Genomic DNA, 27,409 nt, shown 5'->3' on the forward strand with positions numbered 1-27,409 from the left:
TCGCGGTTAGATAGCCAGTGTGGGGCGGCGCTCGTGCCACGAGGCACATGCAACGCTTATCCGAGCCCTAGCCCTCTGTTACATTTACTACATAGGTGAGAAGTGGCGAGAATGCATCGTGCTTAATTTTCTGGTCTTTTGGTGTAGTGGCTTACTGAGCAATACTCCTGGTTATATAGTCGTGATAAAATTATCTGCAATTACTATATTATAAAGGATAGCACGCGACATGATTAATTTGCCATATAGAGTCGAAGTCAAAGTACTCTGCATATGATTACTCCCTTGCAGTTCCAATGTCCGCTAATTTAATTCCAGATGGCTTGATCGAATATGTAGGATGGATTGATGTGTCACATTGATCAATTGTATATTATATATATATTATAACGAAAAACTCGATATGTACCGTCGACGCCAACCGACCCATGCCAGAAACCGGACATGCTATATATAGAGCAACGCCACCATTCCACACCATGAACGCTGCTAAGCGAGCGAAGTCCCAAAATGGGTTGATAAATAGTAATCAAATATCCTCTACTCTACCCTCAACAGTGGGGGCCGAGGGATTTTATGGAGATCGATTTCCTGCACCAAATCACGCCGTAAACAAACATCACATCACACAATGCAGGTTTCTCTGTTTCTATATTATCTGCTTTCGTGAAAGTCTTGCAGATTGACGCCTGCGGTTTCGTTCTCACCGTGAACAGGCTGCATCAAGGAGGCAGCCTGGAGAACGGACTGCGATGGTTTTGGTGGGCCGGTGCCAGACCGGCGGCGGCGTTCCCGCTCAGAGATGCCCGAAATAGACAGGTTGTTGCGTGTGTGTAGTCCGCGGCCGAAACCGCTCATCCAGCTCGCATCTTCTTCATCGGACGAATCGGTTCCAAGCCAGTAGTTTCTGAATACGCTGATCATAGCACGGCCTAGTGTTCCTTGCCATCCTTGGCCCTCGGGGGTATGTGGCAGGAATGGCTCTCGATCAATATCAGCGGCACTAGCCACAGTAGCGACTGAGGTGGCTCGGCTGTGAGTAGGAAGCTGATTATACCGGGGCTGCGAGGCGTTCAGCAGCTTGTGGCGGAGTGCTTGTCTAGCGAACGCAAACATAATCAAACTAAAGTAGAAACGAACCACCCAAAGGACCGAGATCATGATGATGCTCTCAAAACTTTCGGGCTGTCGCACACCATTGCTCAAGCTGGGCGTTCCATTGATAGGATCAGTAGCAATTCCAGCTGGGACGCTGGCCGGGTCCGCGGTGATCCCAGAGTCTTGTCCAGGCGACAGGACATTTCCAGGGATGTGAACGGAGGAAACGTTGTATGTAGGGTTGGTGAAACCGGCGGTATCCTCGATAGTAGAGCCTGGTCCAGATTTAGGTGCATTGTGATAATGCTGAGAAACGACCAGGAACCATGTTACTCCAAATGCAGCCGTATAAGCGGCATTAATAAGCGTGTCGAAAAAGTACACCCAGGCCAGACCCAGGCAGTGCAGGGGAGTTTGCTTTCGAATATGAGGGAAAAGGAGGACGGTGAGAGCGAGAACGGCGAGAGAGTAAATGTACATAGACAGCTGGACGGGTGAGAGATGATAGCCTGTTAGCAAGGCGAGCAGCCCGTACAGGCCACTGATCTTGTTGAGTAGCAGCGACAGTGTGATCAGGGAGGTGCCCGTCTGTAGGCTCATGACACAAAGAAAGCTCTTGAAACGCGGTCAGCTCAGCCTTACAATCGTCACATCGCGATCGGATCGGACGACGACGGTGTAACATACCTTTGGCCGTGGAATGCGAAACAAGCGTAAAGCCATGGTGCGCTCGAACGATGGTCGCAAGCCACCGCCAGCAATGCGATCGGACTAGATAATAGAGTGCGATAAGGGGGCGAGCGTAGAACGCTTCTATACAGGCCGATGCAGTGGTGCGCAAGAGGACGGTGAGGGAGAAAAGTAGGAGGAAGAGCTGAGGGCAAGGAATCAGGCTAAGCGTTCCCGGAGAAGCCGCCTGCCAAGCCGCAAAATCAATGGTCGCCCTGCGCATGACGTTAGCGTTCCCATTTGGGCTTGCTACATGTACATCAATTCAATTCAAATAATCTATTAATGTTGATACAATGACTAGACATGCATAATATATTAATTATTAATATATTATATGCTACGAAATCGAGTAACAAGTGGAATGATATACATGTCGAAAAAGGCTACAAGGACGTCGCGTCATTTATTAACAATGCAAGATACAGAAATCCGGACAGCAGTCTCCATTCAGCACGCACAGCTGTCGTTATTGATAGGCGCTGAGTTGATGTTGACGTCGATCACTGCAAAACGTTAGTCGTGCACTGCATATGGAAGAGAACAACGCATACTCTGGTTTTCGCCCCTTTGAGCCTCGCCCTCCATGCCTGGCAGTGCTTGCGCTATTCTCCTGAATAACTGCTTCACGTTGTGTCCGACCTTGGCGCTGGTTTCGATAAACATGAGGCCGTTCTTCTTAGCTTCTTCCTCGCCCTGTGCCGTAGTTACCTCCCGCTTGTCGTTCAAGTCTGTCTTGTTGCCCACAAGCACAATAATGACATCGTTGCCTCGCTCGCCTCGAACGTCGTCGACCCATTTACGGGTATTCTGGAACGATTTTGCATTGGAAATGTCGTACACAACAACTGCCACGCTGCTATCGCGAATATATGAAGGAATGAGAGACCGAAAGCGTTCCTGTCCGGCCGTGTCCCACAGTTGCAGTCGCACCGTCCGGTCTTCCAGGTACATGGTCTGCACCCACGAGGTCAGTGAACCATCCACATATATATGCCCATCCACATGTACGGTCGCACAGCCCTTTTTGCGAGAGTTGCTGCGGGATGTCCTTTATCTTACCTTCGAAAGAAAGTCAATTCCAATTGTCGCTTGGTATGTGTTGTCGAAAGAGTCGTACATAAACCGTGTGATCAGAGACGTCTTTCCAACTGCAGTTCAGTCAGCACCGTGATGTGTTTGTAGATAGCTTTGTCAACGAACCGCTCTGCTCGCCCAGGAAAACTAATCTGTCGCCACATTAGCCAATTCCAATTGCGATGGCTTGTAATGTCGAATAATGTATACACACTTAAACTTCTTCAGCGGGTTCGAATACGACCCAACAGCTGCCTGGGAAGCCATCGCGTAGGTGGTCTGTCTGTTGCGCTCAGGGGACTAGGTCAAACTAGGCCAGTGAATAAGTGTCGTGTGTAGATATGGTCGCGGGTATGCAGGATGTGCAAAATTCGGATCGTAGGGGTCGTGAAAGCAGCACAAGCAGGAGATATCGGAGATATCAGAGACATCAGAGAAACCAGAAAAATCAGAGAAAACACAGTCAAGCATGACACCAGGAGAAAGGGAAGCGGCCTACGCTGGGGCGGGTTGTCCAATAACACCCCGTAGATGTCACACCGCCCGGCAAATGGACAGGTCGACGTTCATCCGCGCTGCCAGCTCTGTCGCTTTTCCTCTCACGTTTACAGCTCAACGGCGCCTTTGATTCTGCTGCTGCTAGAAAGCTATTGCCTGGAAGTATAGCACTGACAAGCCTCAATTCTTGGACTTTTCCCTTGCATACGCTTCCGCCGAGCCGCGGTCTCAAGCAATCATGGTGCTGTATCCCGCTGCTGTAACGACCACCGCGCTTGGTGTCGTTGGTGCTTGTACGGCCCCCGCTTGAGCGCTATCAGGAATGTGCTGATGATGACTAGATCTGTTATTCCATGGCGAGGGAGAGAGGTTCAATGTATGAATACTGTTCTGCCTGCTATCCCGGGCTTATTCTGACTGTCGATTTAGGTAGGGGAATTCCTCGAGAGTGTATCCCCATTCACATGGGCGAATATTGGTATCGCCATGTGCATTGGTCTTTCGGTGGTCGGCGCAGCATGGTATGTCTGACAATCTGATGGTATATACAGCTCTAACCACCTTGTGTCTACAGGGGCATTCTCCTTACCGGTTCGTCGATCCTAGGTGGAGGTGTCAAGGCGCCGAGAATCCGCACCAAAAACTTGATCTCAATTATTTTCTGCGAGGTTGTCGCCATCTACGGTGTAATCATGGCTATTATATTTTCCTCCAAGCTAAATAGTGTCGACGCGGCAAACGTCTACTCTGGAAACAACCTGTACACTGGGTACGCAGTGTTTTGGGGTGGAATCATTGTTGGATCCACGAATTTGATCTGCGGCATTTCTGTTGGCATCAACGGTAGTGGTGCTGCTCTGGCCGATGCCGCCGACCCTACACTGTTTGTCTCCTATACCCATCCATACTTTTGAGTACTATACTTATATCTACATTATAGCTTCGTCAAAATCCTGGTTGTCGAGATTTTCAGCTCCGTCCTTGGTCTTTTCGGTCTTATTATTGGACTGCTCATCTCCGGCCGAGCCCTGGATTTCCAATGAGCGGCAGTCAATAAACCAACTCCGAAGCAGGAACCCGCTTCGCTCTAGAGAGCAATCCAGCTGAAGCTACTTGACTAGGAGATTCTGCTCCGAGCATATATATGGAATGGGCGTATGGGTTTGATGATTTTTGTCCCGCGAGGATCGCCTTCGCGGCTCGACTTCGCCTGGATAGGCCAATGTACAGTTATTTTATGGCATAGCACTAGCTTGCAACGCGTTCGACATCTTTCACAGCTATCCGAACGGCACCCTCTACATCAGATATCAGTTTTTGCCATCATATAACCATACAATGTGATGCATACTTATATGTAAACCGAAGTGCAATAATAACACGAAGAGTTACTTAAAATAAAACATGGTATCAACTCAATGTCTTCTATATTATTCAACAGACCTAGGATAAACTTATACTAAGTGCAAAGAGTGAATGGGCAATGTGGGGCGGGACATTCCCACCTTCCATCTGGCTATCCATCTATATCTCAACTTCACCCCATTACACCTGCCACACAATATCCAATCTAACATGACTCACTCCCTCAATCCGTTCGCCTAAAGAATAATTATGTCTTCCCCCCTCCGCGCAGCAATCCTTGTCATCTCAGACTCGGCATTCGTCGACCCCGGATCTGACAAGGTCGGCCCCGCCTTGACCGAGATATTCACATCTGCTCAACTACAATCCAAGGGCTGGACATTTCCCAAAGTCGATATTGTACCTGATGATGTGGAGTTAATTCAAGATGTCATTAAGAACTATACTGATAATGAGAATGACTACTATAATTTGGTCGTGACGAGTGGAGGAACCGGGTTTGCGGTTAAGGATGTGACGCCAGAGGTTAGCATTAGATATCCATTTCCTTGCTGCTTTTCGCGCTTGATTTGCCTTTGATGTTGTAAATGGCCGTATTTGCTAACTGCGTCCAGGCTGTTGCACCTATACTGCATCGCCATGCACCAGGTCTTGTGTAAGCATCCAGTCTATAATCAAATAATCTAGCTGACTTTGAAAGCCACGGCATGCTTGCAGCCTCGTTACAAGTAACTCCATGTATGTGTCATCATATTTCATCCTAATTGTAAATTCTTCTACTTTATATGATCAACTAACGCAAACTACATGTAGTCGCCATGATGTCACGCCCCGTCGCAGGCGTACGAAATAAATCATTAATTCTTACACTGCCTGGGTCCCCAAAAGGGGCAAAAGAAAACCTCGAGGCTGTCATTAGCCTCTTACCACATGCTTGCATTCAAGCAGCCGGTGCTAATTCAAGAGAGCTTCATGCCGGCGGGCTCAAGAAGCTTGAATCCGAAGCTGGTGTGTCATCAACGAACAGTAATGCGACCAAAAAAGACAGCCTTTCTCATGATCACCACCACCATCATCATAACCACGGCGGTGGGCATGGTGGGCACCAAATCCCAAAAGCTCATACTGCGCCAGAAGATAGACCACAGTCCAATGACCCCAATGCCGGTCCCACAAGACGGTACCGGTCCTCGCCATACCCAATGCTCTCAGTGGATGAAGCACTCAGAATAATCGCACAGGAGACCCCGGAACCTACTACAACCCAAGTGCCCGTCGACTCTGACCTCGTGGGGTCAGTGCTAGCTGAAGATGTGTATGCTGGAGAGGCGGTCCCAGCTTACCGAGCCAGCATTGTCGACGGATACGCCGTGATAGTACCCTCATCCGGATCAGGAACAAAAGGTGTCTTTCCCGTCGCCTCTGTATCTCACGCACAAGCAGCCTCTATGCCCCCACCTCTCAATCCAGGCACAATAGCGAGGATAACAACAGGCGCCCCATTACCGCCAAACGCGAACGCCGTAGTCATGGTAGAAGACACCATCCTCGCGTCAACAACACCAGATGGAAAGGAAGAAGCAACCGTCGAAATCCTCACGGACAACATCAAATCGGGCGAAAACATCCGAGAACCTGGGAGCGATGTAAGCAGGGGAAGCAAAATCCTTACCAGGGGAGATTTGATATCTGCCGTTGGAGGAGAAATCGGGCTTCTAGTATCGACCGGCACCAGAACGGTTAAAGTGTTCAAGAAACCCACTGTGGGTGTCTTGAGTACCGGCGACGAGCTAGTATTGCATGACGACCCCAGGGTTCTCACTGGCGGTCAGATTCGTGACTCCAACCGCCCATCCCTAATCTCATGTCTACGCTCATGGGGCTTTGAGACCGTCGATCTCGGTATTGCTCGCGACACACCCGCTGGCGAACTCGAGAAAGCCCTCCGCGGCGCCGTCCGCGGTCTGGGATCAGACAAACCACCGGTCGACATCATAATCACAACAGGGGGCGTATCAATGGGCGAGCTTGATCTCCTCAAACCCACAATCGAGCGCACGCTTGGAGGCACAATCCATTTTGGAAGGGTATCCATGAAACCCGGAAAACCCACCACATTTGCCACAGTCCCCTACAAACCATCCACAGCTGCAGGGGGGGATACTGCACAACAGGAACGTGAGAAGAGGCTAGTATTCTCTCTCCCTGGTAACCCTGCATCGGCACTAGTAACACTAAACCTCTTCGTTCTACCCTCACTGCACAAAATGATGGGTCTGGCAAGTACATCAACTGCACCCTCCCCCCTCCCTACGCCAACCTCAGTCGGCCTCCCAATCATATCTGCATCGCTCACGCACCCTATCCCGCTCGACCCGAAACGCACAGAATACCATCGCGCCATCGTAACCGCGTCACGGAAAGACGGGCGGTTGTATGCTACGAGCACGGGGTTGGCCGGGGTCGGACAGCGGAGTTCAAGGGTGGGCAGTCTGGCCAAGGCTAACGCGTTGCTGGTTCTGCGGCCTGGAGAGGACAGGATTGGGGAAGGGCAGCTCGTGGAGGCGTTGTTGATGGGGGGTGTTGTTCCGGAATAGTAGATATATAATGATATGTAATTCATTTGTATATGTTCCATGTTAAGCCAATGAACACTAACGCTATCATATGCTATCTATACAAGATAAGATACACGATAAATGTATTGTTAGTCTAACCAAGTAGAAGTAGAGAACAATTGTACACAGCCCAATATATCCGACTGAAGACGAGATATGCAAATCTAGTCGAAATGAGTTATTTTGTTGGCGCATTGTATAGAAGCTACGCTTTCCAACCCTTCTTCTTCTCCGCACGCAAAGCTAACAACGTACCGCTCGGATCCTGGCGCCGTGCGATCTCGACAACAATGAAACGAACGAAGTCGGGCAGAATCCAGTAACTGCTGTGAGCACTGAGCATATTGAGATACTGAATATTCAGCGGACCGCCGCCGCCGGAGAGGTAGTAGTCGATTTGCCCGTTGTCGTTTAAAAGAAGCATGCGTGTCTCGGCGATTTCTTCGCGCGTGAAATCGTGCGTCTCGAGTTCGACGTTGGATGGGAGCTTTGTTGCGCCCGGTCGTGAAGAGGCGCTGGGAGCGGCGAGGCTGGAGGATAGCGTCTTGTTCGCGGAACTCCAGCGGAATACGCTTCCGAGAGAGGAAAAGAAGGAGGAAGAGGAGCTGGGCACGGCCGCTGGCTTGAGGGAATCGGCTAGCTCGCTGTTGACTGCTGCGTTGACTCGATAGGCAATAGCTGGCCAATGGTCAGTACGCCCAGGAACAAAAGTGGGCTGAGGAATGATTCTTACGATCGGTAGTATGCATGATGTTGTAGAGGTTGTCAACTGCCACACAACCGTATGTTTTAGCCTCGCCAGCAACGCCTCGTTGCATGTCTTCCCCTTCTCTACCCGGTTTATTTCTACCTTTTCGAGGAAGGAGGTTTGCTGTAGCACGGTCAGTGTCAATGTCTTAATTAGATGTGATTAAGTTCATACCTTTATTGAGGAGCAGGAAGAGACCGGCAGGGCTTCCGCAGAGAAAAACGTTCTTAGAGTCAAACTCAAAAACATCATCATGCAACTCCTCCGATTGAAAGTCAATGTCTGGAAGTTTGGTAGGTTGGTTACTCAGAACATCGAGTGCCATGACACTGCCCAAAGAGTGGGCAAGCAAGTGGACTCTTCCATGCTCGCGAAATCCAGGGTTGTTCAAACACCACAGCCGATACACCCGGTTCGCCTCTTTGACAAGTGCTCGAATCATCTTGTCTTTGTGATGTGACAGATAGTAAGGTATATCCAGCATAACATCGCTGATGAGTGTGCGGATCGCAGGAATTGTGTCGGCGGTTATATCTTTGAGAGTATATTGGTTGGCAGTCGGGTCATCGACGTTTAAAGGATCAGACTCGTTATCTTCGAGGGACAGGGTCGACCGCCAATTGACAGGTAGCACCATAATCCCCCCGTGGTCCGGTCGTATATTTGGCCAGATTTCTTCGTTGTTCAATTCCAAATTCACAGACCTGCGAAAACCATTGATTGCGTGGGTAAAGTGGTAGCTCTCCATTCTTTCCGAAAGTTTTTGGCCAATCCCATGGATGACGAGAATCAGGTCAGACGGATTTGGTCGAGACTCTTCAATAGCACATGCATAGCAAATCTGCTCTCCTCTGGAATTTCTTGTCTGGGGTCGCATGATGTAATGTCTCATATCGATGTTCGTCTGTTTAGATGGATGGAAATGGTCCCATTGCTTCCTATCAAACCCACGGACAACAGGTATACCGATTTGGCGACCCTTGCGGATGGAGCTAAGTGGTCGGCGATTCCTTGAAACAGAAGGGAGAAGACTAGGACGGAGGATCTGAGCGTCTTTCCCATCAACAAAGATGACGCTAGCATTTTTATAATGAGTAGAGCCTGGCTTCTCCGCGGCCCCTGTTGCAGCCATATTCTGGGCGAATATGCTTTTATTATCATTGGCCTTCCCAGTTCCATCTACTGCACTGGTGGATGGCTCTCCTTCCTGTACCGTACTAGGCCGGCTTGCGCTGGTGTCATCGTGCCACAACTTGTACATAACCTTCATTTCCGCATCCGCGCCATTCTCGACACAACTGTTGAGTTCATCTTGCCAGGTATCTGTCCAGGCACGCATATACTCGTATCCTCTTTCCAGTTCATTTGCAAGAGGTGGCTCAACCGGAAGCATCGTGTTTTTATAAAACCAGGTGGCACGAAAAACGTCAGATATGTCATGCACCGGGCTCCAGTAGATTGGTTTCATCTATAGTAGTATTTAGTGTCAGGTACTCAAGCATAACTTAAGAGGCTAGTCGAGAATTACCTTCAATCCAGGAAGTTCCACCAAATGAAGACGCGATACTCCGACAGGAATTTTATATTGAGCAGAGTCATCCTCTGCATCTTCTCCGGTTTCAATATCTCTAGCCGTACGATCCTCTCCAGCAACATGCTTGTCCGCCGTGTTGTGGGATTCTGCTTGAATCTGTTCATCTTTAAACTCATCAAAATGCGCGCTGCGACGCTTCGTTATATTGTCTGTGGCGAGATCTGACGGCGTCCCCGATTGTCTTGACGAAGCTCTGGCAAACGGAGATCCGCTAACATGAGCTGCAGCAGATCCGTCCTGGGAACCAGGCATATTAAACTCCTGGTCTTCTGTTCCGGGAGAGGAAGCACTCGTCCGCTTTGCCGCCTTAACTCGTCGTCCCAGCGGCGATACATCCCTCTTCCTCAGCAACGCCGGACTCCCCAAACTAGCCTGGCCCGTTATATTCTGACGCCGTTCCCACTCCTCTAAACTATTCCCTGCAACAGTTGATATAGAGGCAGATGGTGTTATATTTTCTTGCGGTCGTTTACGGCGAGAAACCAAAATAGCTTTCCCTGTCTGCTCGACAGACTCATTTGCTTCATTTCCACGCTTTGTATTCTGGGAGTCCTCCAAAGCTCTCCACGTCTGTTCCAGAGCGATATTATCTCGAGCAGAAAAGGGTTGCGGTGCGAATGCCGTGTTCGCGGTGGCCGACGTGGTAGGCGCTGGTAGTGGTGTCAGAGGGTCATCGATAGGAAGAGACGATGTATAGAAAAACTGAGCATGGATTTTCGGGGGCGTGGTAGACGATCGCAACGCAAAAAGATCCTGCTTTGGCGTTGCACGGAGGCAGTTCGGACCGTACGTATGTACTGGACCAGACGACATTTTGGCTGCTCAGTAAGAAGAAGGATTGGGATAATAATATTATTAACGGGTTCCATTCTCTAAGAAGAAAACATCATGGGCGATTTCTTTAAACAAGCGGTTGAATCAGCTACCAAGACAGCCATCCGGGTCGTGGCCGGCAAAGGGCATGATGGTGCGGAGGAGGGAGGATAAAACAAACCCACGAAACAGAGCTCTGGAGGTCAGTAAACGAGAGTATCTTACCAGTCCGTAGAGGAGAGTTAGAAACAACACGCTTTGGCGACTGCCTGGCGCCGTCCTGGCTTGGCATGTGATCTGCCGCTAGCCACGATGACGTCGCTCGCTTATCAAAACAACGGCATCAACATTTTTTACATTTTCTACACTTTATTTATTATTATCTTTTATTTTTGAAGAGTCTTGTATTACTACCTACGCGACCTGTGACTAAAATACCTTTAAGAGGCAACTGCTTGATGAAAAGAATAAAAAAGAAACCGCGACTGTCATGCGCTAGGAATCGCCAGATGGGTTGACGAGTAACTATATGAGCATCGCGAACAGACGAAGAAAGAGAAGAGATAATTGTACAATAAACATTTGGGTTAGCAATGCAGGTGCGGTCAATGGTAGTGTGTCTAAAAAGACGATTAGAATTGAGCTGTTACTCTGGTTCACCCCGAGGAAGATCTATCAACATCGTTACCGTCCTTGTCGTGCATCAATGCAAGTAGTGTGCTGTTGTCAGAGTGGAGAACAGAAGTAAGCATTGCTATTAACCACGGCGTGGCACAGTAGAGGGAACAAGGTGAGGTTCGAAGGAAGCCTGGTCGACTTTTTTATGCTTCTTTCCCTCCTCGATGAGTTCCATCATCAACTGGCGCAATTTGACGAAGACAGTCATGATTTCAGCATCTGCGTCGAGCATCTCGAGGACAGGGTAGACGTCGTGGAACAGCTTCTTGATCGCGCTGTCAGGCCAGCAGAAGGTGCGAACACCTAGCTGGTTGATAACGCTAGCCCAAGCAGCCATGGTGGTCTTCAAGAGAACCGGGTCGAGACTGTACTTGCCAGTGAACTCGAAGCTGCGAATATTGTGAGATACAATGTCGCGCTGGGTTTTCATGTCAAACTGAAACTCGGGTACAATAGGGCGGTTCTTCTCGTTCCAGTAGTCGACGAAGCGCTTGATAGAGTCGTTGCCTTCGAAACGGTTGTGATGCAACTGAACAAGAAGATACTCGTTGGCGGCCACGACCATGAACAGTTCGAGCTTAGAGTAGATTATGGCCTGAGTCTCACGGTCGAGGCTAATGGTGATGTTTGGTTTCATCACAATGCCATGAAGAAGTTCGGTTTTCTTGTCCTCTGACTTGCGGTCAAGAGAACGACGAATGGAGTTTACCTATCACTGGGTCAGTTTCTTCGTTGTGGCTGATAGTGGTTGTCTGATAGGTAAACTTACGACGCGAACGCCCATGGATCCCACTTTGGTCACCATTTTCTGAAACTGAGTCTGCCTCCACTCCTTTTGCTTGCCCAAATAGCCTTCAGGACCGTAAAGAGTCTTCTTCTTGGGGTTGCCGCTGAGATGGTAAGGATCAATAGGGTCAAATGGAACGTACTCCCCAACCTGTTGAAGGAGAGGAGAAAATTCGGTGGCGATGGCCCAGCTAGGTGTTTGTTTACGACGTGCGCTAGTGATGGTGGGGATTCTGAGTGCGGCCACCTGCGCAAGCAGCTCCTCTTCTTTGTTTGCAAACGTGTGTGTCAGTTTGACAACTGGCTCTGCTGCCTGGGCGGGCTCGACGAAGACGTCTTCGTCCCCGTCTCCTGCATGAGAACTCACACCCTCGCTCTGCTTGCCCTTCGTATTTCCCCCTTGCTCAAACTGCTCTCGAAAGGGGAGGTTTTGACGAAAGATGTAATCGGAGCCAGCGACGGCTTGTACAGGAGTGGCCTGGACGTTTCGGGCCTGCGTGTCACTCGCATCGATCCCATCGTAGGGCCCAACTGCCTCTTCCTGATAGACCCCCAGGTTGCCTTCACCAGCCTCGTGACTAGGATGGCCTTCGCTAGTAATAGTCGAGGCTGGCCAAGGGCGGCTGCTATCATAGACAGACGAAACGGCTCTACCCTCATGCTTCCCCTCGTATCTTGGCCTATATCTATGTAAGCTTCTTTTCCACGCGGCAATACAATCAAAACTTACGTTTCATAAAGTGCTTCGGTGCTCGCGTTCAAATGGCCAGTAAGCTCAAAACCAACTTGCTCAGGGCGTTTCTGAAGCACGCGACGTGGTCTTAGAGGCTCGGGTATCAACGAGTCCACCATACCACGCGCCATCCGCCCAAAAGAAAAGTTAGAACGAGTGGTAGAGGTGGCTGCGGATGGTGTACTGCCATCCTGACTGTCAGGATCTTCTTGAACTCCTGGACGATACCGCTTTGGCAGGAGTAAGGGGATATCATCCTCTGGAGCGGCAGCTATTTCTCCGGCTTTCTGGTTGTCAGATTGGCCTGACATCTTGCGAGGATGGCCACTGAAAGGAATTGATAATTTTTAACGGGGCTGCTTCAGCGGATAACAGATCTTCTGTGAACAGGAAAAGTGAATCTTGAATAGGGGTGCTTCACTGGATAAGATCTTCTGTGAACAAGAAAAAGGATGTTGGGGTGGCAGTCAAGCTGTTCAAAACAGCCTTTAACAAAATTCTTCACAAACAAAGGATGCCTAAGCAACTCCTACTCAGAAATATCTTCACAGTGACACTATTCCAGGAATCAAAACAACAAAATGAGAATAGTGGATGGGTGGATGGGTAAAGGATGGAAGGGAGGGAGAGATGAGAGGTCAAGAACAAGAAGACAAACACTGAAAATTTTCTTGTGGCTGTGGTGGGCTGTTTCCAGACATCGTCGTGGGCAACAAGCTTACCATCATAACAATAAACGAATGGTGTCGCTGTTCATGGGGATTCTGCTACTTGCCAACATGTCGCTGAAGCAGCCATAGCCAAGGCTTTGAAAGGCATGCATCAGATATGAAAAGTGCTGGTACACTGTTATTAGGAATAAATTGAAGCTTTTCAGCTCCGCCAAATTTCTATATCCAAATAAAACTAGCTGCTCTACTTATCTTCACATTGTAAATAGGTATATAATTAAGTTGATTACAACTATGTAACCAATATATAGTAGCAGATAAATATTTTTAGATGACATATGACAAGTACGATCTAGAGATGTATTCAAAAGTAATCAAACAATATTCCTCTTATCAGCATCTATCACTCTTCACCAGTCCTTGTTGCATCAAACATAGGTCTTTGGGTACCACGTGATCTAAGCACTGACATTGTCACACACCAATAGTAGCACAGGCACAGACAGACAACTTAATCACCAGTCAGATATGTGAATGACAGTAATAAATAGACTTTCCCTGTCAGCCTGACCTGCAGCAATGTAACGTGGCGCATCATGTGCAACTTGGCTGTATTAGCCAGAGTCGAATGTACTGGCTTCGGCTGACACCATACTACATAATGTATACTCGTCGACACTACTTTTACTATTCAAACCGGTAGAACACGAATAATACTATGATGCATCATCATCATAATAAATTATATGTTGTAATAATTGTTAAAAGATAAGTGAAGAATGGCCCACTTGCCGAGTTCTTAACCGTGGTGGAGGCTGTCCCGCACCAGCAGCCCGGAAAGACAAGCCGGCAGTTCGCCCTCCCCGCACGTCTCCCAAGCTGCAGCATTCTTAGTATTGATCCTCTAGGACAGCTCCCCAAGTCACATCATGCGCGACTCGCCTCGTTGGCTCCTCCGTCTCCCCCGAAATGCCGCTTATTTCTACCTCCTCCACTTAACTTGCTGCCTTAGAGCTATTTATTTGCCGCTTTTCTTCGCCGTCATGGCGGAGGACACCGCGTCTCAGGGTATTAAGGGACCAAGGTCGCTTCCTTCCGCATTGTTTCTTTTTCTTTTCTGAGTCAAGGAAACAGGCTCAAACAGTTTGTTTTGTTCGGACTTGGGGGCATCCTTCATATATCCACACCCATCTATATTAGTTTGCACATAATCATATAATCATGGCGCCTCCGGATAATAGGTACGACATCGTCATCGTGGGTGCCGGCCCCGTGGGCATCCTCTTGTCGCTCTGCCTCTCGCGCTGGGGATACAAGGTCAAGCATATTGACAATCGACCAGTGCCGACCGCCACCGGACGTGCAGACGGTATTCAGCCGCGCTCGATAGAAATCCTCCGCAATCTAGGGCTGAAGCGTGCACTGATGGCCTGCGAACCAGCTAAGGTTTTTGATGTAGCCTTCTGGGACCCTCTACCAGGGGGAAAGGGTATTCATCGAACTGGAAACTGGCCCAGTTGCCCTCGTTTTATTGATACAAGATACCCATTTACTGCATTGGTCCACCAAGGCAAAATTGAGAAGATGTTCTTGGACGAAATCGAGAAGGCCGGAACCCATATTCAACGTCCATGGACGATTGTTGATTTCAATAATACCGGCAAGGATGAGACATATCCCGTCGAAGTGAGTCTCAAGTGCCTGGATACCAACGTGATTGAAAACGTCCGCGCCAAGTATCTATTCAGTGGCGAAGGCGCACGAAGCTTTGTGCGTCAGAAGTTGGGCATTGAGATGACATACAAAGACCAGATTTCCTTTGTTTGGGGTGTAATGGACGGAGTTGTTAGGACAAATTTCCCAGACATCCAGGTAAGCGCAACTGCTAGTAGCAGGTTCGTGAATTGGTTCTGATCGGCATTAGACAAAATGCACCATCCATTCAGACAGTGGGTCAATCATGGTGATCCCACGCGAGGACAATATGGTCCGGCTGTATGTACAGATTGCCTCTTCTACCGATCCAGATTGGAGTCCCAGGAAAACCGCCACCGCCGAGGAGGTGCAAGAAGTCGCAAAGAAGATTCTCCAACCGTACAGCATTGAATGGGACAGGGTTGAGTGGTACTCTGTTTATCCTATCGGACAAGGCATTTCTGAGAAATATACGCTGGATCACCGTGTTTTCATGGGCGGGGATGCTTGTCACACTCATAGCGTACGTGTTAAACTCAGACTGGCATCCGATGCTTCTCACTAACATTCATACAGCCGAAAGCTGGTCAAGGCATGAACACTGCTTTCCACGACGCACTCAACTTTGCCTGGAAACTTCATGCTGTAGAGAGTGGCTTTGCACGTCGATCGATATTGGAGTCTTATGAGACCGAGCGTAAACAGATTGCCGAAAATCTCCTGAGCTTCGATAATAAATATGCCTCACTATTCTCAAAACGCCCTCCTACAGCAGAAGAAGTGGGTAACGCAAGATCCAGTGCTGTCAATGCTGAGGAGGATGACTTTGTCAAGACCTTCAAGTCGTCCTGCGAATTCACCAGTGGTTACGGAGTCGCTTACGAGCCAAACTTGTTCAACTGGAGTCCTAGCCATCCGGCTACTTCCCCATTATTTAGCATCGACGGTGTCAAACTGACGCCTGGACGTGTTTTTACACCATCAAGCGTCACTCGCCTTTCCGATGCCAATTTTGTCCATCTGGAACAAGAAGTCCCTGCCAACGGCTCGTTCCGCATATTTGTCTTTGCCGGTTCGCCAGTGAAAAACAAGAAAGCCATCGAAGACTTTGCTCTGAATCTGGAGAAGGAGAAATCATTCTTGTCTGTGTACCGCAGACTAGACATCAACAATGTATCCTACTTTGAACGCCACAACCCGCATTCAAAGCTCTTCACAATCAGCGTTATCTTTGCTGCAGACAAGAACGCGGTGGACATCCAGTCTCTACCCCAAATAATCAAGGACTACCACCACCATATCTATGCCGACGACATTCCGGATGTCCGTGTGCCCAATGCCAAGTTTTCTGCCCATGAGAAGCTAGGATTTGATCCCGAGCAGGGAGGTGTTGTGGTTGTTCGGCCGGACAGCCATGTTGCCTGCACAGTCCAGCTAGTTGAAGGAAGCGGCACTGTAGATGCACTAAATGCTTACTTTGGCTCTTTCTCTACGAGCCAGCTTGGGCAGACATCTCCAAGTCATCTTTAATCGTGTAATTTAAGCCATACTATATGGTGAGGCTCGAGTTGTCATATATGTATATATATATATTTTTTCCTAGTCCAAAAAGCGAATAGAAATCATCGAGATTATTTATATTGGGTTAGTTGATTGCGTAAAAGTTGATATTTACTCGTAGTTGCCCTGTTAACATGCTGCTTTGCTACTGATCAACCCCGCAGGGATCACCCGTCGACACCTCAGGCTTCCTTCATCCTCATCAACCCCCGCACCACAGCTTCAATCATAGCTTCAAGCTCCTACACGCAACATCTAGTATCAGACCTCGAGAGCCAAGCTGCAGAAACAACAACCAAAATGCTCTCCCTGGTTCTGACTGCCGACCTGCAGGGGTAAGTATTATCCCGTCGCGAGTGAGTGTGGATTTCTGTGCTGACATTTGCAGTGTGACGGAGCTCCGCCCGAAGGATACTGAGGAAGACCCGTACTATTACACCTTCAAGGTCCTCTGCAGCTCGTGCAGAGAAGAGCACCCGAACTGGGTCAGCTTTACGCGTTATGTAAGTAGATTTAACCTTCGCGTCTCTATTGCCGTCTCGCGTCGCTTCATAACAACCACCATCGATATAACGTCGAATTATGACCACATCGTTGAATCATCACAGAACATATCAATTACTTGAACTATGAACTAATTTATCACAGGAAAAACATGATATCCCAGGGAGCCGCGGCGAAGCGAACTTTGTATGGAAATGCAAGCTGTGCGGGGTGCGTAGTCAACTTCATGGACTCTCTTCGGCTCTTTTTATATACTAACAAAAATAGAAAACACACTCTGCTAGCATCTCTGCAGGGCCCAATGCATACGAAGCCACAGAAAATAACCGGTCGAAAGGACAGAAGGTAGTCGAGTTTGACTGTCGCGGTCTTGAGTTTACACAATTTAAGCCTGATGTAAGAACCACCCATACTTTTACAACGCGAGATGTTTTTAACAAAAATCCGCTTTTCTCGATTCATTGTACACTGATTTTTTTGTTTAGGGCGAGTGGGAGGCCAAGGGAGCAGAAACGTCCACTGCTTTCACGGGTATCGACTTGACTGAGGGGGAATGGTACGACTATGATGAGAAAGCGAGCGAGGAGGTCAGTATCAAGGACATCAACTGGGAGGTCAAGAACGTGAAATAAAGCAGCCGTTTTGATTTCCTATGGTCGCTGATAATTCAGAAAGGTAGTTATTTAGTTAAACTGGCGTCGGTGTATTCTAGTGGGTAATGAATGACTTTTTTCAGCGTAGTCGAAATATGAGCAGAAGGGTTGCAATAATACCATTCAAGAATCTAAACTCGTTAAGTAGGCAAAGAGATGGCCTCAGTAAAATGGACTGGTGCGGCAGTATAGGGTGCCTTCAAGGCGGTGTGTTTCCCGGAAACTTGATTCGCCAAAAGCTCTGCCTGGCAGCTGCCATCTCTGCGGCGGCATCAAAGAATTCGCGTGGTCAGTCAAGCTCGCGTGTTACTTGAGACTCCGATTCACTCCAGTCTGCACATCTTGCTTCTTGAGCATCGTTGTGGCAGTAATAAGTCTCGCCTTGTTTGATATTTTCTGTCCTTCTTTTTTCCCAATCTCATTTGCGTTGTGTGAACAATGAGTGTAAGTCGCTGCTTCCTGTCTGCGATATTATTTCTCGATTCAATCCAGAGCTCAGTGTTCAAAGAATCTAGCTAATCATCGTGTGATGTAGTTCCAACCAGTCAATCCACGTCCTTTTCTCCAGGCCAGGTACGCAACCTCCACACAACATCTTTCATCTAGACCCCCGCTGCCATTCCTCGTCGCAAGTCGAATCGGATCCATGCTAACCAGACACGAAACACAGAGTTGGCACTGAGCTCATTATCCGCCTAAAATGGGGCCAGACTGAATACCGCGGCAAGCTTGAGAGCATCGACTCATATATGAACGTCTTGCTACGAGAAACCGAGGAGTTTATTGATGGGAAAAACACGGGTAGTCTTGGGTTGGTGCTTATCAGGTACATCCTTCAACCAAAAAAAAACGGACAAAAAGAGAAAGGAAAAATGGAAAATGAAATGCTGATTGACTGTCTAGATGCAACAATATCCTCTGGATGGCCAGTGCAGATGGTGTCGACATGACGGATTTAGGGCTGAAATAGTCCAGTCCTCCACTCCATCTTCTTTCCGTACTCTATCCTCTCGTCTCTGATATATCCGCCTGTCATGAAATTTGATATTCTTAAAAAGAACGTGTGTGACGGTGTGTTGGTTTATATACCCGTTGAATCGGAAGAACAAAAGGGCATGTTTTCTAGTACCTCTGAAAATCGCTAGATATTATACGTGGGATCGCCGGCGTTTAATGAATGAATGATATGTTCTTTGATTTGGACTTCAGAATTTCTGAGTGTATTCAATGTATTCAATGTACTCAGGCGCTGTGTTACACTACAGTCCCGGGTATCATTTCATCCTCGTCTTCATAAGACTCCAGACTCCGGTCTTGTATAAAGGCATTTAGGTAGAACAAGTGAATGGACTACTAGAGGTACGTTAATTGAAGCAGCGCTGTCATCAATGCATTGATTCATTTCAGTTCGAGCCGGATTCTACTACGTAGCAAGCATAAATGGATGATGCTGGAGGAAAGCGGCTGGCCGTGGCCAGTAAAAAAAAACGTCGTCACCCAACATCCAGACATTTATGATTGATCAAGTCGATCAGATCAGGCAAAAAAAGCTATCATTCGTGAGCAAGTGGTTGACTGTGACAAGTTAAAAATTAAAAATAAAAATAGAAAAGGTGAAACGTCAACAGCACGACTCGAACGTGCGCGGGCGAACCCAACACATTTCTAATGTGTCTCCTTAACCACTCGGACATGTTGACTCTGATGAAAAGTAGGCCGAAAAACTGTCCTTAGTGGGGTAGTAGTTGACTGTGATGAATAAAAAATTAAAGTAAAAATTAAGCTGAGCGTCAACAGCACGACTCGAACGTGCGCGGGCGAACCCAACACATTTCTAATGTGTCTCCTTAACCACTCGGACATGTTGACTATGCAAAAGTGCGGAATATTTATCATAAACTGTTAATCACTTTCCAGCTGTAAAAGCCAAGAATAAATGACAAACCCTAGAAATCCACGTTGTTATCCATAGCTAGTTTTTTTTGGGCATATGAGAACCTCTTTCATTACAGATTTCTCTGAACTGCTGGATGTAAATTCCAATAGCAACCCCTACATGCATATGGATTGAGCCATGCATGTGTTCAATTGGATATTTTCGGGCTAGTCTCCTAACAAGTAGTTAATATTATCTGTTACCCTACGTATGCTTCATCAGCGTCACAGCCTACAAGTCATGCAAGAGCTAGATGTATTTTCGGCCGCATTGTCACCGTTTAAAAGAACGCGCGAAAGCCTAAGCCTCCAGCTAGACATTCCGTCCTAATAATAGCAGGGTATGGTAGGTTTTTCGTATCTGTTTCAATCCAAAGAATTTTCTTTCGGGATTTCTTCTCCACCAGCCTTGGCGATCGTTCAAATCGAAATCAAAATGTCATCTCTCTACTCCCTTATGTTGTTTGAAGTTGGCGCTTGCATGAAAACTCCACAAAACTGCCGGTGATGTCACCTGCCCTAATTATCTTCTTCTTTCACTAGACTCTAGTACACTTCGAGGTGGTGTGAACAATATATTATCTGTTACGTCAGTGGGAAATATGGATGTGTTGCCCGGGCTGTTGACACCAGGGTCAACTGGCATGTGTGTGGGTGACGAACGACTCTCTCACGAGCCGGTCAGCGGCACGATGAGGTAGGTGGAACTTATCTCCGTAATTCCAGTGCCGGCGCCGATCTCATTGGCGAGGGTTCCAGTAGTATATCCGTATAGGCAGCATAAAAACACATCGTCTCGATCGCCGACAAGATTTGCAATATATTTGCCATCGACGCGACGCCCGCGTTATCAAGCCCACCGCGAAATCGCGAATCGATAGACATGTCGAATCGAATGGCAAAAGCAGGAGGATCAAGTGGATGTGGCATAAGCAGAGACGATCGGCTTAAGCCCCGGTGATGAGGGTGAGGCGGGGCGGTGATTAGTGACTATTATTAGACGCCGGCCCACCTGCGGATTCGCTCAGCGTCGTCCATTCATTCTTTCTCCGTAGTCATCAAGAGGCAGCAGGCAGTCATCGGCTGAGGCTAGAACGGCAACGATGAGATCGTAAGTGACGGTAGACGACGACTAGCCGCAGGCTGAGAGAGGCAGGTTAGGTTAGAAACAATGATGAGACAGCAGGTGTTGCGGTTAGCCACTACGACTCAAGCTCGCATCACCGCCGTCGTCAGATAGTGGTACCAAGTACGTCGTCGCAAGTCCGGCCATGCTAGATATGGAGGTGTGCATGACATCGCGAGAATACTGCCTGTCAGTTTGTCAGTCTCAGGGGATCTTCGCCGCTATGTGGTGGAAACTGTGGGGAGCGGCGTGCGCAATTGGCCGCACGGCGCCAGGTTGGTGGTCTGTAAGCAGTGCGGTAGATAACTAACTGCCAGTATGGATCAGCGTTTGGGTTCGGCTTTGTGGTGATCAGAAGGACCGGTGGCGCGCGAAAGGGGGGAGGGGTGGCTTAGAGGGGCCCGCGCAGTATACGTACTAATAATACAGCGGCCGGACAGTACATAATCATCACTCTTGCTTCTTTCTGCTCCTGCGCATCACCACCATGCTTACAATGTGACTGCTGCACCCGTCTACCGCTCGTTCTATCTGCACTTCGACTCTCGTTCGACACGCTCACCAACCTTTCGCTTGATCATCCCACTATCGCTATCCATCATCGCCATTGTCATTGTTATAGTCACCGTCATTGTCCCTGCAGTTGGCACTGCTCCTGCCGTCGTATCGTTGTGATAAAAGCTTCACTACTGTACGTTGCTTTTCCATTAATTTATCACTAGGAGCAATTTATTAATCAGTTAATTCGAACAGTAAAACTGAAAATGTCCTCGAAATTCGTCGAGATCCTCGAGGACGACGGTGAAACCGTCGCCCAGCGCAAAATGTGCGATTCCGACGTCAAACTCGAAGACGTCTTGGCTGACCACGAGGCCACTGTCAATCGATCGCGCTCATCCACCCAGTCGTCCAGCAAGAGCCAGGAATCCCCGCCATGGAGTCGCGATGGTCAAGACTCCAATGCCTCGTCCACGTCGACCTCGTCATCAACAAGCTCGAATACGTCGCCGACGTCACCTTTACCGAAAATCAAGCGACTCAGAAAATTCACTTTGACCGGCGGTTTTTCGCGTTAAACACTCTACTTCTTGTGATGACTCGCTCTGATGATCTGGATTACTGCACGCTCGCAACTAGACTGGAATGATCGGCAGTCAAACACACCAATATCTACTCTTACACGATTAATATACGAACATTTTCATGACAGCAGGCTTTATTTATCTGGCTTACGAACATCACCTACCCTATCTAACGAAACATGTTTACACGAAAATTGCTTATTCACTGTTTTGATACCCTTCCCCACATGTTCGTCAACTCGCCCGAATCGACGCCATTTGAAATCACAGGCATATGGTCAAACAAGATTGTGTATATATCCTAGAATCTGCCTGCATTTATTACGCTAACAACGATGACCATGGCGTTGTTATTGTATTTACCAGTATCTATAGACTTGCTTCCAAAAATACAGCTCCATCTTCATTCCATTAAAAAACCTCGCTTTGGCCCATAGTTAGCGTTTCAACTATTATAAATATTTTGCATTCCAAAACCTTGTCCAGAACACTTGGACCCATCATTCTTCTCCAAATATCCAAAAACCTTCCAAAAAATAAGGCGGGGGATTCTCCCTTCTCCACATTTCTTTCATGCCTCCATCCAGTGATCTTCCGCGACGCAGCAAAACTAATCTTGTTATTTGCTAGTGCGATAAATAACTGAACATAGACGCCTGGAAGTTTCAATCCGGCGCGTGATCAGGGCACTGTGTTTCGGCCTAGTCTTGTTTCGGAGAGATGGACGACGGGGTTGTCTTGGATTTCGCCAATAATTGATTCACAAGTAGTATACTAGTATGAGTTTACTAGTCATAATGGTCTTGTGTTCTTGTGTTCTTGTGTTCTAGCCTTGGATATTATCCACTCCTTTCACTTGCAAAGCCGAGGTTTGAAACCGGGACCACCTCTCCGTAATACTCTGTACTACTCACTAATTACATGTACTGGGTCTTTGAGATGCCCGATCGGCCATGTTCCTCGGCTGTGATGAAAATGTGGACAAATAAGCGCTAGTCTGGAATAGTCTCATCCATTTTGACTTTTGAATTTTGATAGGATGCGGCGTTGTGAATCTAGACCCTGTTTGTGTCTGAACAGTGCCAGTTTCATGTTAGCAAGTCGCAGTTGGAGTTTATGGATAAGAAGACTGCTGTATCATGAGTTGATATTATTCGGTCATATTTTAATATTAATCTTACCATCTCGTATCTCTCGGCACGACAGATGCCTCTAATGATGCCATTTGCTGGTTACAAATAACTGTGTTCGTTGGACGCTAACGTCTACCAATAACAATGAAAGCTAGATGAAAGGAAATATCTTCGGATCGCAAAATTCCAGGTCTTTCTATGTTCTCTTGACGTAAGTTTGATATGTTCAATCCTTGATATGCGCTTGGTCCCTGATGAAGTACGAAATCGAAGACAGTTATATTTATTATAAATTCGCAGTTAACTTTGCGCTTTTTCTCCGCTAGTGTTTCAAATGTTTATAGGCGATCATCCAATGACGATCATTCTAAATGTCTACATTACTCCACGGCCTAGGATTATTCAGTGCTGGGAACAAGGACTCTGCCAAGGATGTCTGGGTGCTTCAAATTTGGTGTGAATACCAAGCAGCTCTGGGGTACAATTGCTTTAAAATTAGAGGTTCATATGTTGTAAAAAGCATTCATGGTAGGGATTCCATCTATATGATCAAGGTGCTTCTTGAAGTATATCAATTAAGACGTATGTTGTTTTAGAAATTACCATTTGAATATATCGATAGCATCAATTGATGTGTAACCTCAATTTTTGACATACAGGGGTAATTTCCGGTTTTTATCATAATTTATCTAAATCAAGCCCTCTAGGCTTCAAAGAAAGTCATTCCTACTACGTTTTAGAGCTTGTCATCGCCATTTCCTAAGGTGAATATTGCAATATGTATATAAACCATTCTATTAGTAGCCAACTATCAATATTTAAATAAACATAATAAAAGCCACACTCACTGCCAACCCTCAACAGCCCGAGTCAATCTGTTCAATCACGTCAGAAATCACTAACTGACGATCGCTAACCAGCTAATACATTATAAAGCTTTTAACCACAGCTGAAAAAGCTTATCACAATCATTCCATCACCCTTTACCCCCAATTAGCATCCTACTAAAAATTCTCTAAGCCACACGACCAAACCCATTAAAGTAGGTGGCCCGAATAGCAATGCAGCCAAACCCCTGACGTCAGCCTGTCATCAAGACTGTTTGTAGAAGTCGCACCGATCGAATCTTTTTAGAATCTTTAGATCGTGGTCTGTTTGGTTAGTTCACCCTTCACTGGTGACTCTGTCCCGCCTAGACGAATGAGTACTGGTACACTGGGGCGGTGAATTAAGCGGGCGACTAATTGGGACAATTTCTGTCTTGCTAATCTGCGAGCGATCCCCGCAAGCCTACCCTAAATCATTAATTAAGGTTATTCTGCAGGATTTCCCAATGCGGAATATGCCGCGAGCTGAACCCGTCCCAGCCAATCATGCACGGCCATCCCATGCATGATAGGCGTTTTTCAAGCTCAGCCTTATCGACAACGTGGCAATGCACCAGACAGATTGGCTATATTTTTGAAATTGTAGGCGCGCTTGGGCCGGCCTCGCAGCTCTTTCCGAAAATGTTAAGGCATGCGAAGAGCAGGAGCGATGATCGTGGAATGGGGGGGCATATTTATATGGACAGTCTGCTCAATTGATGTTGAAAATGCTGTTTAATTGATTTAATTCTTCACAGATTCTAGTAAATTCTATCTCTTGCATCAAATATTTCAAGAGCAGTCTCACTCGATTATTGAAGATTGCCTAGAAAGATGGGCTTGTTTAGTGATGATAACAGTGGTGGCATCTTCAGTGGAAGCTCGAATCATACGTGCCCAGCCACATCGCTTGACGAAGGTTTGTCTCTATTTCTAGCCATCGTCTGATATATCGTTAACGTGTCTGACCTTTCTACAGACTCCACAGTATTAGTCGTCGGAAACTTTACTTTCTATGAAATCAACAGGATTGTGTCTGGTGCCTTTACCGCCGCCACATGCGTTACTATTTTCACGCTGATGGCGATGCATTCCATAAATATGACAAAATCAAACGAGCAAGTAAAGTACGTCAGATAATAAGCTTTATTCTGTCTACTTTGCAGACAACAAACTAACACTGATCCGCGAAATAGAATCATGAAAATATGCCTGATGATCCCGCTCTACTCCTTGATCTCGTTCCTATCAGTCTATTTCCCCAAAGCCGCCGTCTATCTTGGACCATGGCAGGACTTTTATGAATCTCTTGCCATGGGATATTTCTTCCTTCTGCTGGGAGTATTTATATCCCCCAGCGACCAACAACGGGATCTATTCTTTGCTGCGTTCAGGGTTCCTCAGAAGAAAAACGAAGACTCGCCAATAAACGGCATTGAGTGGTATAGGGTTGGTTTCCAAGGACATAGCAAATTAGAAGAGAGTCGTGGTACTAATTTGATCAGAAACGATGGATTGCTATCTTTCAATACCCCATTGTCGCTCTCGGAGTCGCCGTAGCTACCGCTATCACCCAAGCTGTCGGCATCTACTGCGAAGAAAGTAACAAGCCCTATTTTGCTCACCTCTGGGTATGTATTTCTTCAATATAACTCTCAGTTGAAAAGAAGCTAATTTCCGAAGATCGAAATCATCTCCAATGTGTCCCTCGGGTTATGTTTGACGTCCATCCTTGCATTTTACACTGCATTGAAAAAAAACTTAGTCGGACATCATCCATTAACAAAGCTGCTCGCTTTCAAACTTTTAATCGGTCTCTCCTTTCTCGAAAGTGTAAGATGCCTAATTAAACTCCTACTTTCTCGACCTAACAATGTTGTTACTTAGATCATATTCCTCATTTTAACGTCCACCAACGCCCTCCATGCCACCGCAACCATGACCTACGCCGACGTCAAAGTCGGCATCCCGAATCTCCTCATCTGCGTACAAACCCTGCTCTTCTCTTTATTCTTTCACTACGCCTATAAAGTCAGCCCGTACCGCACACAGTCCAAAGAAGCAATTCTTATCCCTAGCCATGAGGGGCAATACGGCCCTGGCGACAACTACAACCAGCTGCCACCATCGTATAACCAATCGAGAATGAGTGCTGGTCGAGCTTGGTTGGCGATGCTCGACCCCCGCGAGATTCTGAGTGCGATTAAGTTTATGTTTACTATGCGCAGTGAGGCTGAGATGGGGACTAGTTATGATGGTGGCTACGGTGGCAATACCGGTCTTGAGCCTCTTCGGAGGAATAGGTATAGTTATTAGGGATGTGATGATCGAGCTGACAGGGTACCGGGATGAGATATTAGAATCATTTGATCAATTATTTTTCTTTGTTAAGATGTATAGACATAACGTTTACGTGCTCTACATGTAATTCTTGCTCATAATGACATGAAGTGAAAGTATGATTTACCAAAGTGCACATTTTCCCAGGGACGCTGAATTGGTACCTGCAATCCTGGTCCCTAATATTTTCAATTGACCTGAGGCCAACTGGTCATTATGTAGTCGGTGAGGTGAACAAGCGCAGGCAAGTAATTAGTAGGTACGGGAGATCGAGCGGTGTCGGAGCATTCCAGGTAACGCATTCGCAAGCTTTTTTTATTTTACGGTTTATGTTTAACAGCTCGCCAACAGCTAAGCAGCCTTCGTAAATAAAAGTGGCTATACATCGATAAATCTAGCACGCTCCAAAGCATACAAAATAATTATGCAAATATTTTTTAACTAATTTTATAAATGTTACAGATATCACTTTATATTATTGGGCGATGTATTAAATAATTAAACAGAGGGTTTGACGATTGGTCCGGCTGGTGTGATCGACTGTAAAAGAACATCAGGCTGATACTACTAGCCTGATAGTAATGGAAAGTTGAACAGGGCTCCCTATTCTTGACCCCTCTTGATTCAACTGCGATATCAAAAAATGATCTGACACCAACGATGGCCCCCATCTGTATTTTGGGAGAAGTCCAGAAGCATTTTTAACAGGATGCGGGACTTGCGATGCAAGTGATTGGAGCACTGCATGGGATTCTGAATTTGAATTAAGGTCTACTCAAAATAAAGTGGAGATATTAGGGGGCAAAAAACATAAGAGGTTAAAAACGCTGTCGGCACGGTTCGAACGTACGCGGGCGAACCCAAGTGATGTCTGATTCCTAGACTAATGTCTAGATTCAAGTCACTCTCCTTAACCACTCGGACACAACAGCTATCAAAAAATTTCCAGATATCATTCTAAATAATCTAGCTTAGAAAGTGAAATAATAGAAAGAGGGAGCAGCAGTCCAATTAGACAAGGCCTTACCTACAAATGGATAAAAGTACAAAGACAGACAAGTAAGCCTTATAGGTAAATATTAACTGAGTCTAACATAAAAAACTCTG

The 27,409-nt window shown here is 47.0% G+C and overlaps 11 protein-coding genes and 3 non-coding genes across 14 annotated transcripts; 7 read left to right on the forward strand and 7 right to left on the reverse strand.

Annotated features, from left to right (window-relative positions):
• Positions 1 to 293: 293 nt before the first annotated feature.
• BGW36DRAFT_462401 (Inositolphosphorylceramide synthase subunit Kei1-domain-containing protein) lies at positions 294 to 1,938 on the reverse strand. The gene is made up of 2 exons (XM_046222169.1): positions 1,786 to 1,938; positions 294 to 1,713 (listed from the first exon to the last, which is right to left on the reverse strand). The coding sequence occupies exons 1-2, from the start codon at positions 1,819 to 1,821 to the stop codon at positions 655 to 657; spliced, it is 1,095 nt and encodes a 364-aa protein (XP_046071502.1). The 5' UTR covers positions 1,822 to 1,938; the 3' UTR covers positions 294 to 654.
• A 121-nt stretch (positions 1,939 to 2,059) lies between these two features.
• BGW36DRAFT_381248 (small GTP-binding protein) lies at positions 2,060 to 3,373 on the reverse strand. Its single transcript, XM_046216412.1, has 5 exons — positions 3,119 to 3,373; positions 3,031 to 3,056; positions 2,890 to 2,978; positions 2,382 to 2,784; positions 2,060 to 2,333 (listed from the first exon to the last, which is right to left on the reverse strand). Exons 1-5 carry the CDS (start codon positions 3,169 to 3,171, stop codon positions 2,278 to 2,280), a joined length of 627 nt encoding a protein of 208 aa, XP_046071503.1. The 5' UTR covers positions 3,172 to 3,373; the 3' UTR covers positions 2,060 to 2,277.
• Positions 3,374 to 3,502: 129 nt separating this feature from the next.
• On the forward strand, positions 3,503 to 4,849 carry BGW36DRAFT_343515 (putative V-ATPase proteolipid subunit Ppa1). Its single transcript, XM_046213151.1, has 5 exons — positions 3,503 to 3,695; positions 3,744 to 3,778; positions 3,832 to 3,923; positions 3,977 to 4,285; positions 4,343 to 4,849. Exons 1-5 carry the CDS (start codon positions 3,641 to 3,643, stop codon positions 4,443 to 4,445), a joined length of 594 nt encoding a protein of 197 aa, XP_046071504.1. The 5' UTR covers positions 3,503 to 3,640; the 3' UTR covers positions 4,446 to 4,849.
• Positions 4,850 to 4,854: 5 nt separating this feature from the next.
• BGW36DRAFT_343516 (putative molybdenum cofactor biosynthesis protein Gephyrin) lies at positions 4,855 to 7,387 on the forward strand. Its single transcript, XM_046213152.1, has 4 exons — positions 4,855 to 5,292; positions 5,382 to 5,422; positions 5,468 to 5,505; positions 5,581 to 7,387. Exons 1-4 carry the CDS (start codon positions 5,017 to 5,019, stop codon positions 7,362 to 7,364), a joined length of 2,139 nt encoding a protein of 712 aa, XP_046071505.1. The 5' UTR covers positions 4,855 to 5,016; the 3' UTR covers positions 7,365 to 7,387.
• Positions 7,388 to 10,790, reverse strand: BGW36DRAFT_381256 (DDHD domain protein). Its single transcript, XM_046216413.1, has 4 exons — positions 9,662 to 10,790; positions 8,308 to 9,601; positions 8,119 to 8,256; positions 7,388 to 8,063 (listed from the first exon to the last, which is right to left on the reverse strand). The coding sequence occupies exons 1-4, from the start codon at positions 10,538 to 10,540 to the stop codon at positions 7,591 to 7,593; spliced, it is 2,784 nt and encodes a 927-aa protein (XP_046071506.1). The 5' UTR covers positions 10,541 to 10,790; the 3' UTR covers positions 7,388 to 7,590.
• Positions 10,791 to 11,348: 558 nt separating this feature from the next.
• On the reverse strand, positions 11,349 to 12,997 carry BGW36DRAFT_264958 (uncharacterized protein; the record flags this gene model as incomplete). Its single annotated transcript, XM_046210116.1, has 3 exons — positions 11,349 to 11,927; positions 11,988 to 12,678; positions 12,735 to 12,997. Coding segments are annotated over 3 exons (1,533 nt in total), but the record flags the coding sequence as incomplete, so codon positions are not given.
• Positions 12,998 to 14,629: 1,632 nt separating this feature from the next.
• On the forward strand, positions 14,630 to 16,633 carry BGW36DRAFT_296691 (putative FAD monooxygenase; the record flags this gene model as incomplete). The annotated part of the gene is made up of 3 exons (XM_046211295.1): positions 14,630 to 15,280; positions 15,333 to 15,626; positions 15,680 to 16,633. 3 exons carry the CDS (start codon positions 14,630 to 14,632, stop codon positions 16,631 to 16,633), a joined length of 1,899 nt encoding a protein of 632 aa, XP_046071508.1.
• A 180-nt stretch (positions 16,634 to 16,813) lies between these two features.
• On the forward strand, positions 16,814 to 18,005 carry BGW36DRAFT_381264 (DUF866 domain protein). Its single transcript, XM_046216414.1, has 5 exons — positions 16,814 to 16,998; positions 17,052 to 17,166; positions 17,312 to 17,377; positions 17,435 to 17,563; positions 17,653 to 18,005. The coding sequence occupies exons 1-5, from the start codon at positions 16,964 to 16,966 to the stop codon at positions 17,797 to 17,799; spliced, it is 492 nt and encodes a 163-aa protein (XP_046071509.1). The 5' UTR covers positions 16,814 to 16,963; the 3' UTR covers positions 17,800 to 18,005.
• Positions 18,006 to 18,104: 99 nt separating this feature from the next.
• BGW36DRAFT_381267 (putative small nuclear ribonucleoprotein SmF) lies at positions 18,105 to 19,204 on the forward strand. Its single transcript, XM_046216415.1, has 4 exons — positions 18,105 to 18,264; positions 18,356 to 18,393; positions 18,491 to 18,646; positions 18,724 to 19,204. The coding sequence occupies exons 1-4, from the start codon at positions 18,259 to 18,261 to the stop codon at positions 18,788 to 18,790; spliced, it is 267 nt and encodes an 88-aa protein (XP_046071510.1). The 5' UTR covers positions 18,105 to 18,258; the 3' UTR covers positions 18,791 to 19,204.
• Positions 19,205 to 19,439: 235 nt separating this feature from the next.
• On the reverse strand, positions 19,440 to 19,520 carry BGW36DRAFT_t43. Its single transcript has one exon. It is a non-coding gene; the product is annotated as a tRNA-Ser (tRNA).
• Positions 19,521 to 19,608: 88 nt separating this feature from the next.
• BGW36DRAFT_t42 lies at positions 19,609 to 19,689 on the reverse strand. The gene has a single exon. It is a non-coding gene; the product is annotated as a tRNA-Ser (tRNA).
• Positions 19,690 to 21,430: 1,741 nt separating this feature from the next.
• On the forward strand, positions 21,431 to 22,391 carry BGW36DRAFT_188830 (uncharacterized protein). The gene is made up of 2 exons (XM_046209772.1): positions 21,431 to 21,572; positions 21,635 to 22,391. Exon 2 carries the CDS (start codon positions 21,646 to 21,648, stop codon positions 21,955 to 21,957), a length of 312 nt encoding a protein of 103 aa, XP_046071511.1. The 5' UTR covers positions 21,431 to 21,572; positions 21,635 to 21,645; the 3' UTR covers positions 21,958 to 22,391.
• A 2,255-nt stretch (positions 22,392 to 24,646) lies between these two features.
• Positions 24,647 to 26,278, forward strand: BGW36DRAFT_452248 (organic solute transporter Ostalpha-domain-containing protein; the record flags this gene model as incomplete). The annotated part of the gene is made up of 6 exons (XM_046221840.1): positions 24,647 to 24,881; positions 24,942 to 25,089; positions 25,159 to 25,411; positions 25,468 to 25,593; positions 25,646 to 25,795; positions 25,850 to 26,278. The coding sequence occupies exons 1-6, from the start codon at positions 24,797 to 24,799 to the stop codon at positions 26,276 to 26,278; spliced, it is 1,191 nt and encodes a 396-aa protein (XP_046071512.1). The 5' UTR covers positions 24,647 to 24,796.
• An 849-nt stretch (positions 26,279 to 27,127) lies between these two features.
• Positions 27,128 to 27,234, reverse strand: BGW36DRAFT_t41. Its single transcript has one exon. It is a non-coding gene; the product is annotated as a tRNA-Ser (tRNA).
• Between the last annotated feature and the right edge of the window lie 175 nt (positions 27,235 to 27,409).

Source organism: Talaromyces proteolyticus (assembly GCF_021365285.1).
Source record: "Talaromyces proteolyticus strain PMI_201 chromosome Unknown BGW36scaffold_7, whole genome shotgun sequence".
Taxonomy (NCBI): Eukaryota; Fungi; Ascomycota; class Eurotiomycetes; order Eurotiales; family Trichocomaceae; genus Talaromyces; species Talaromyces proteolyticus.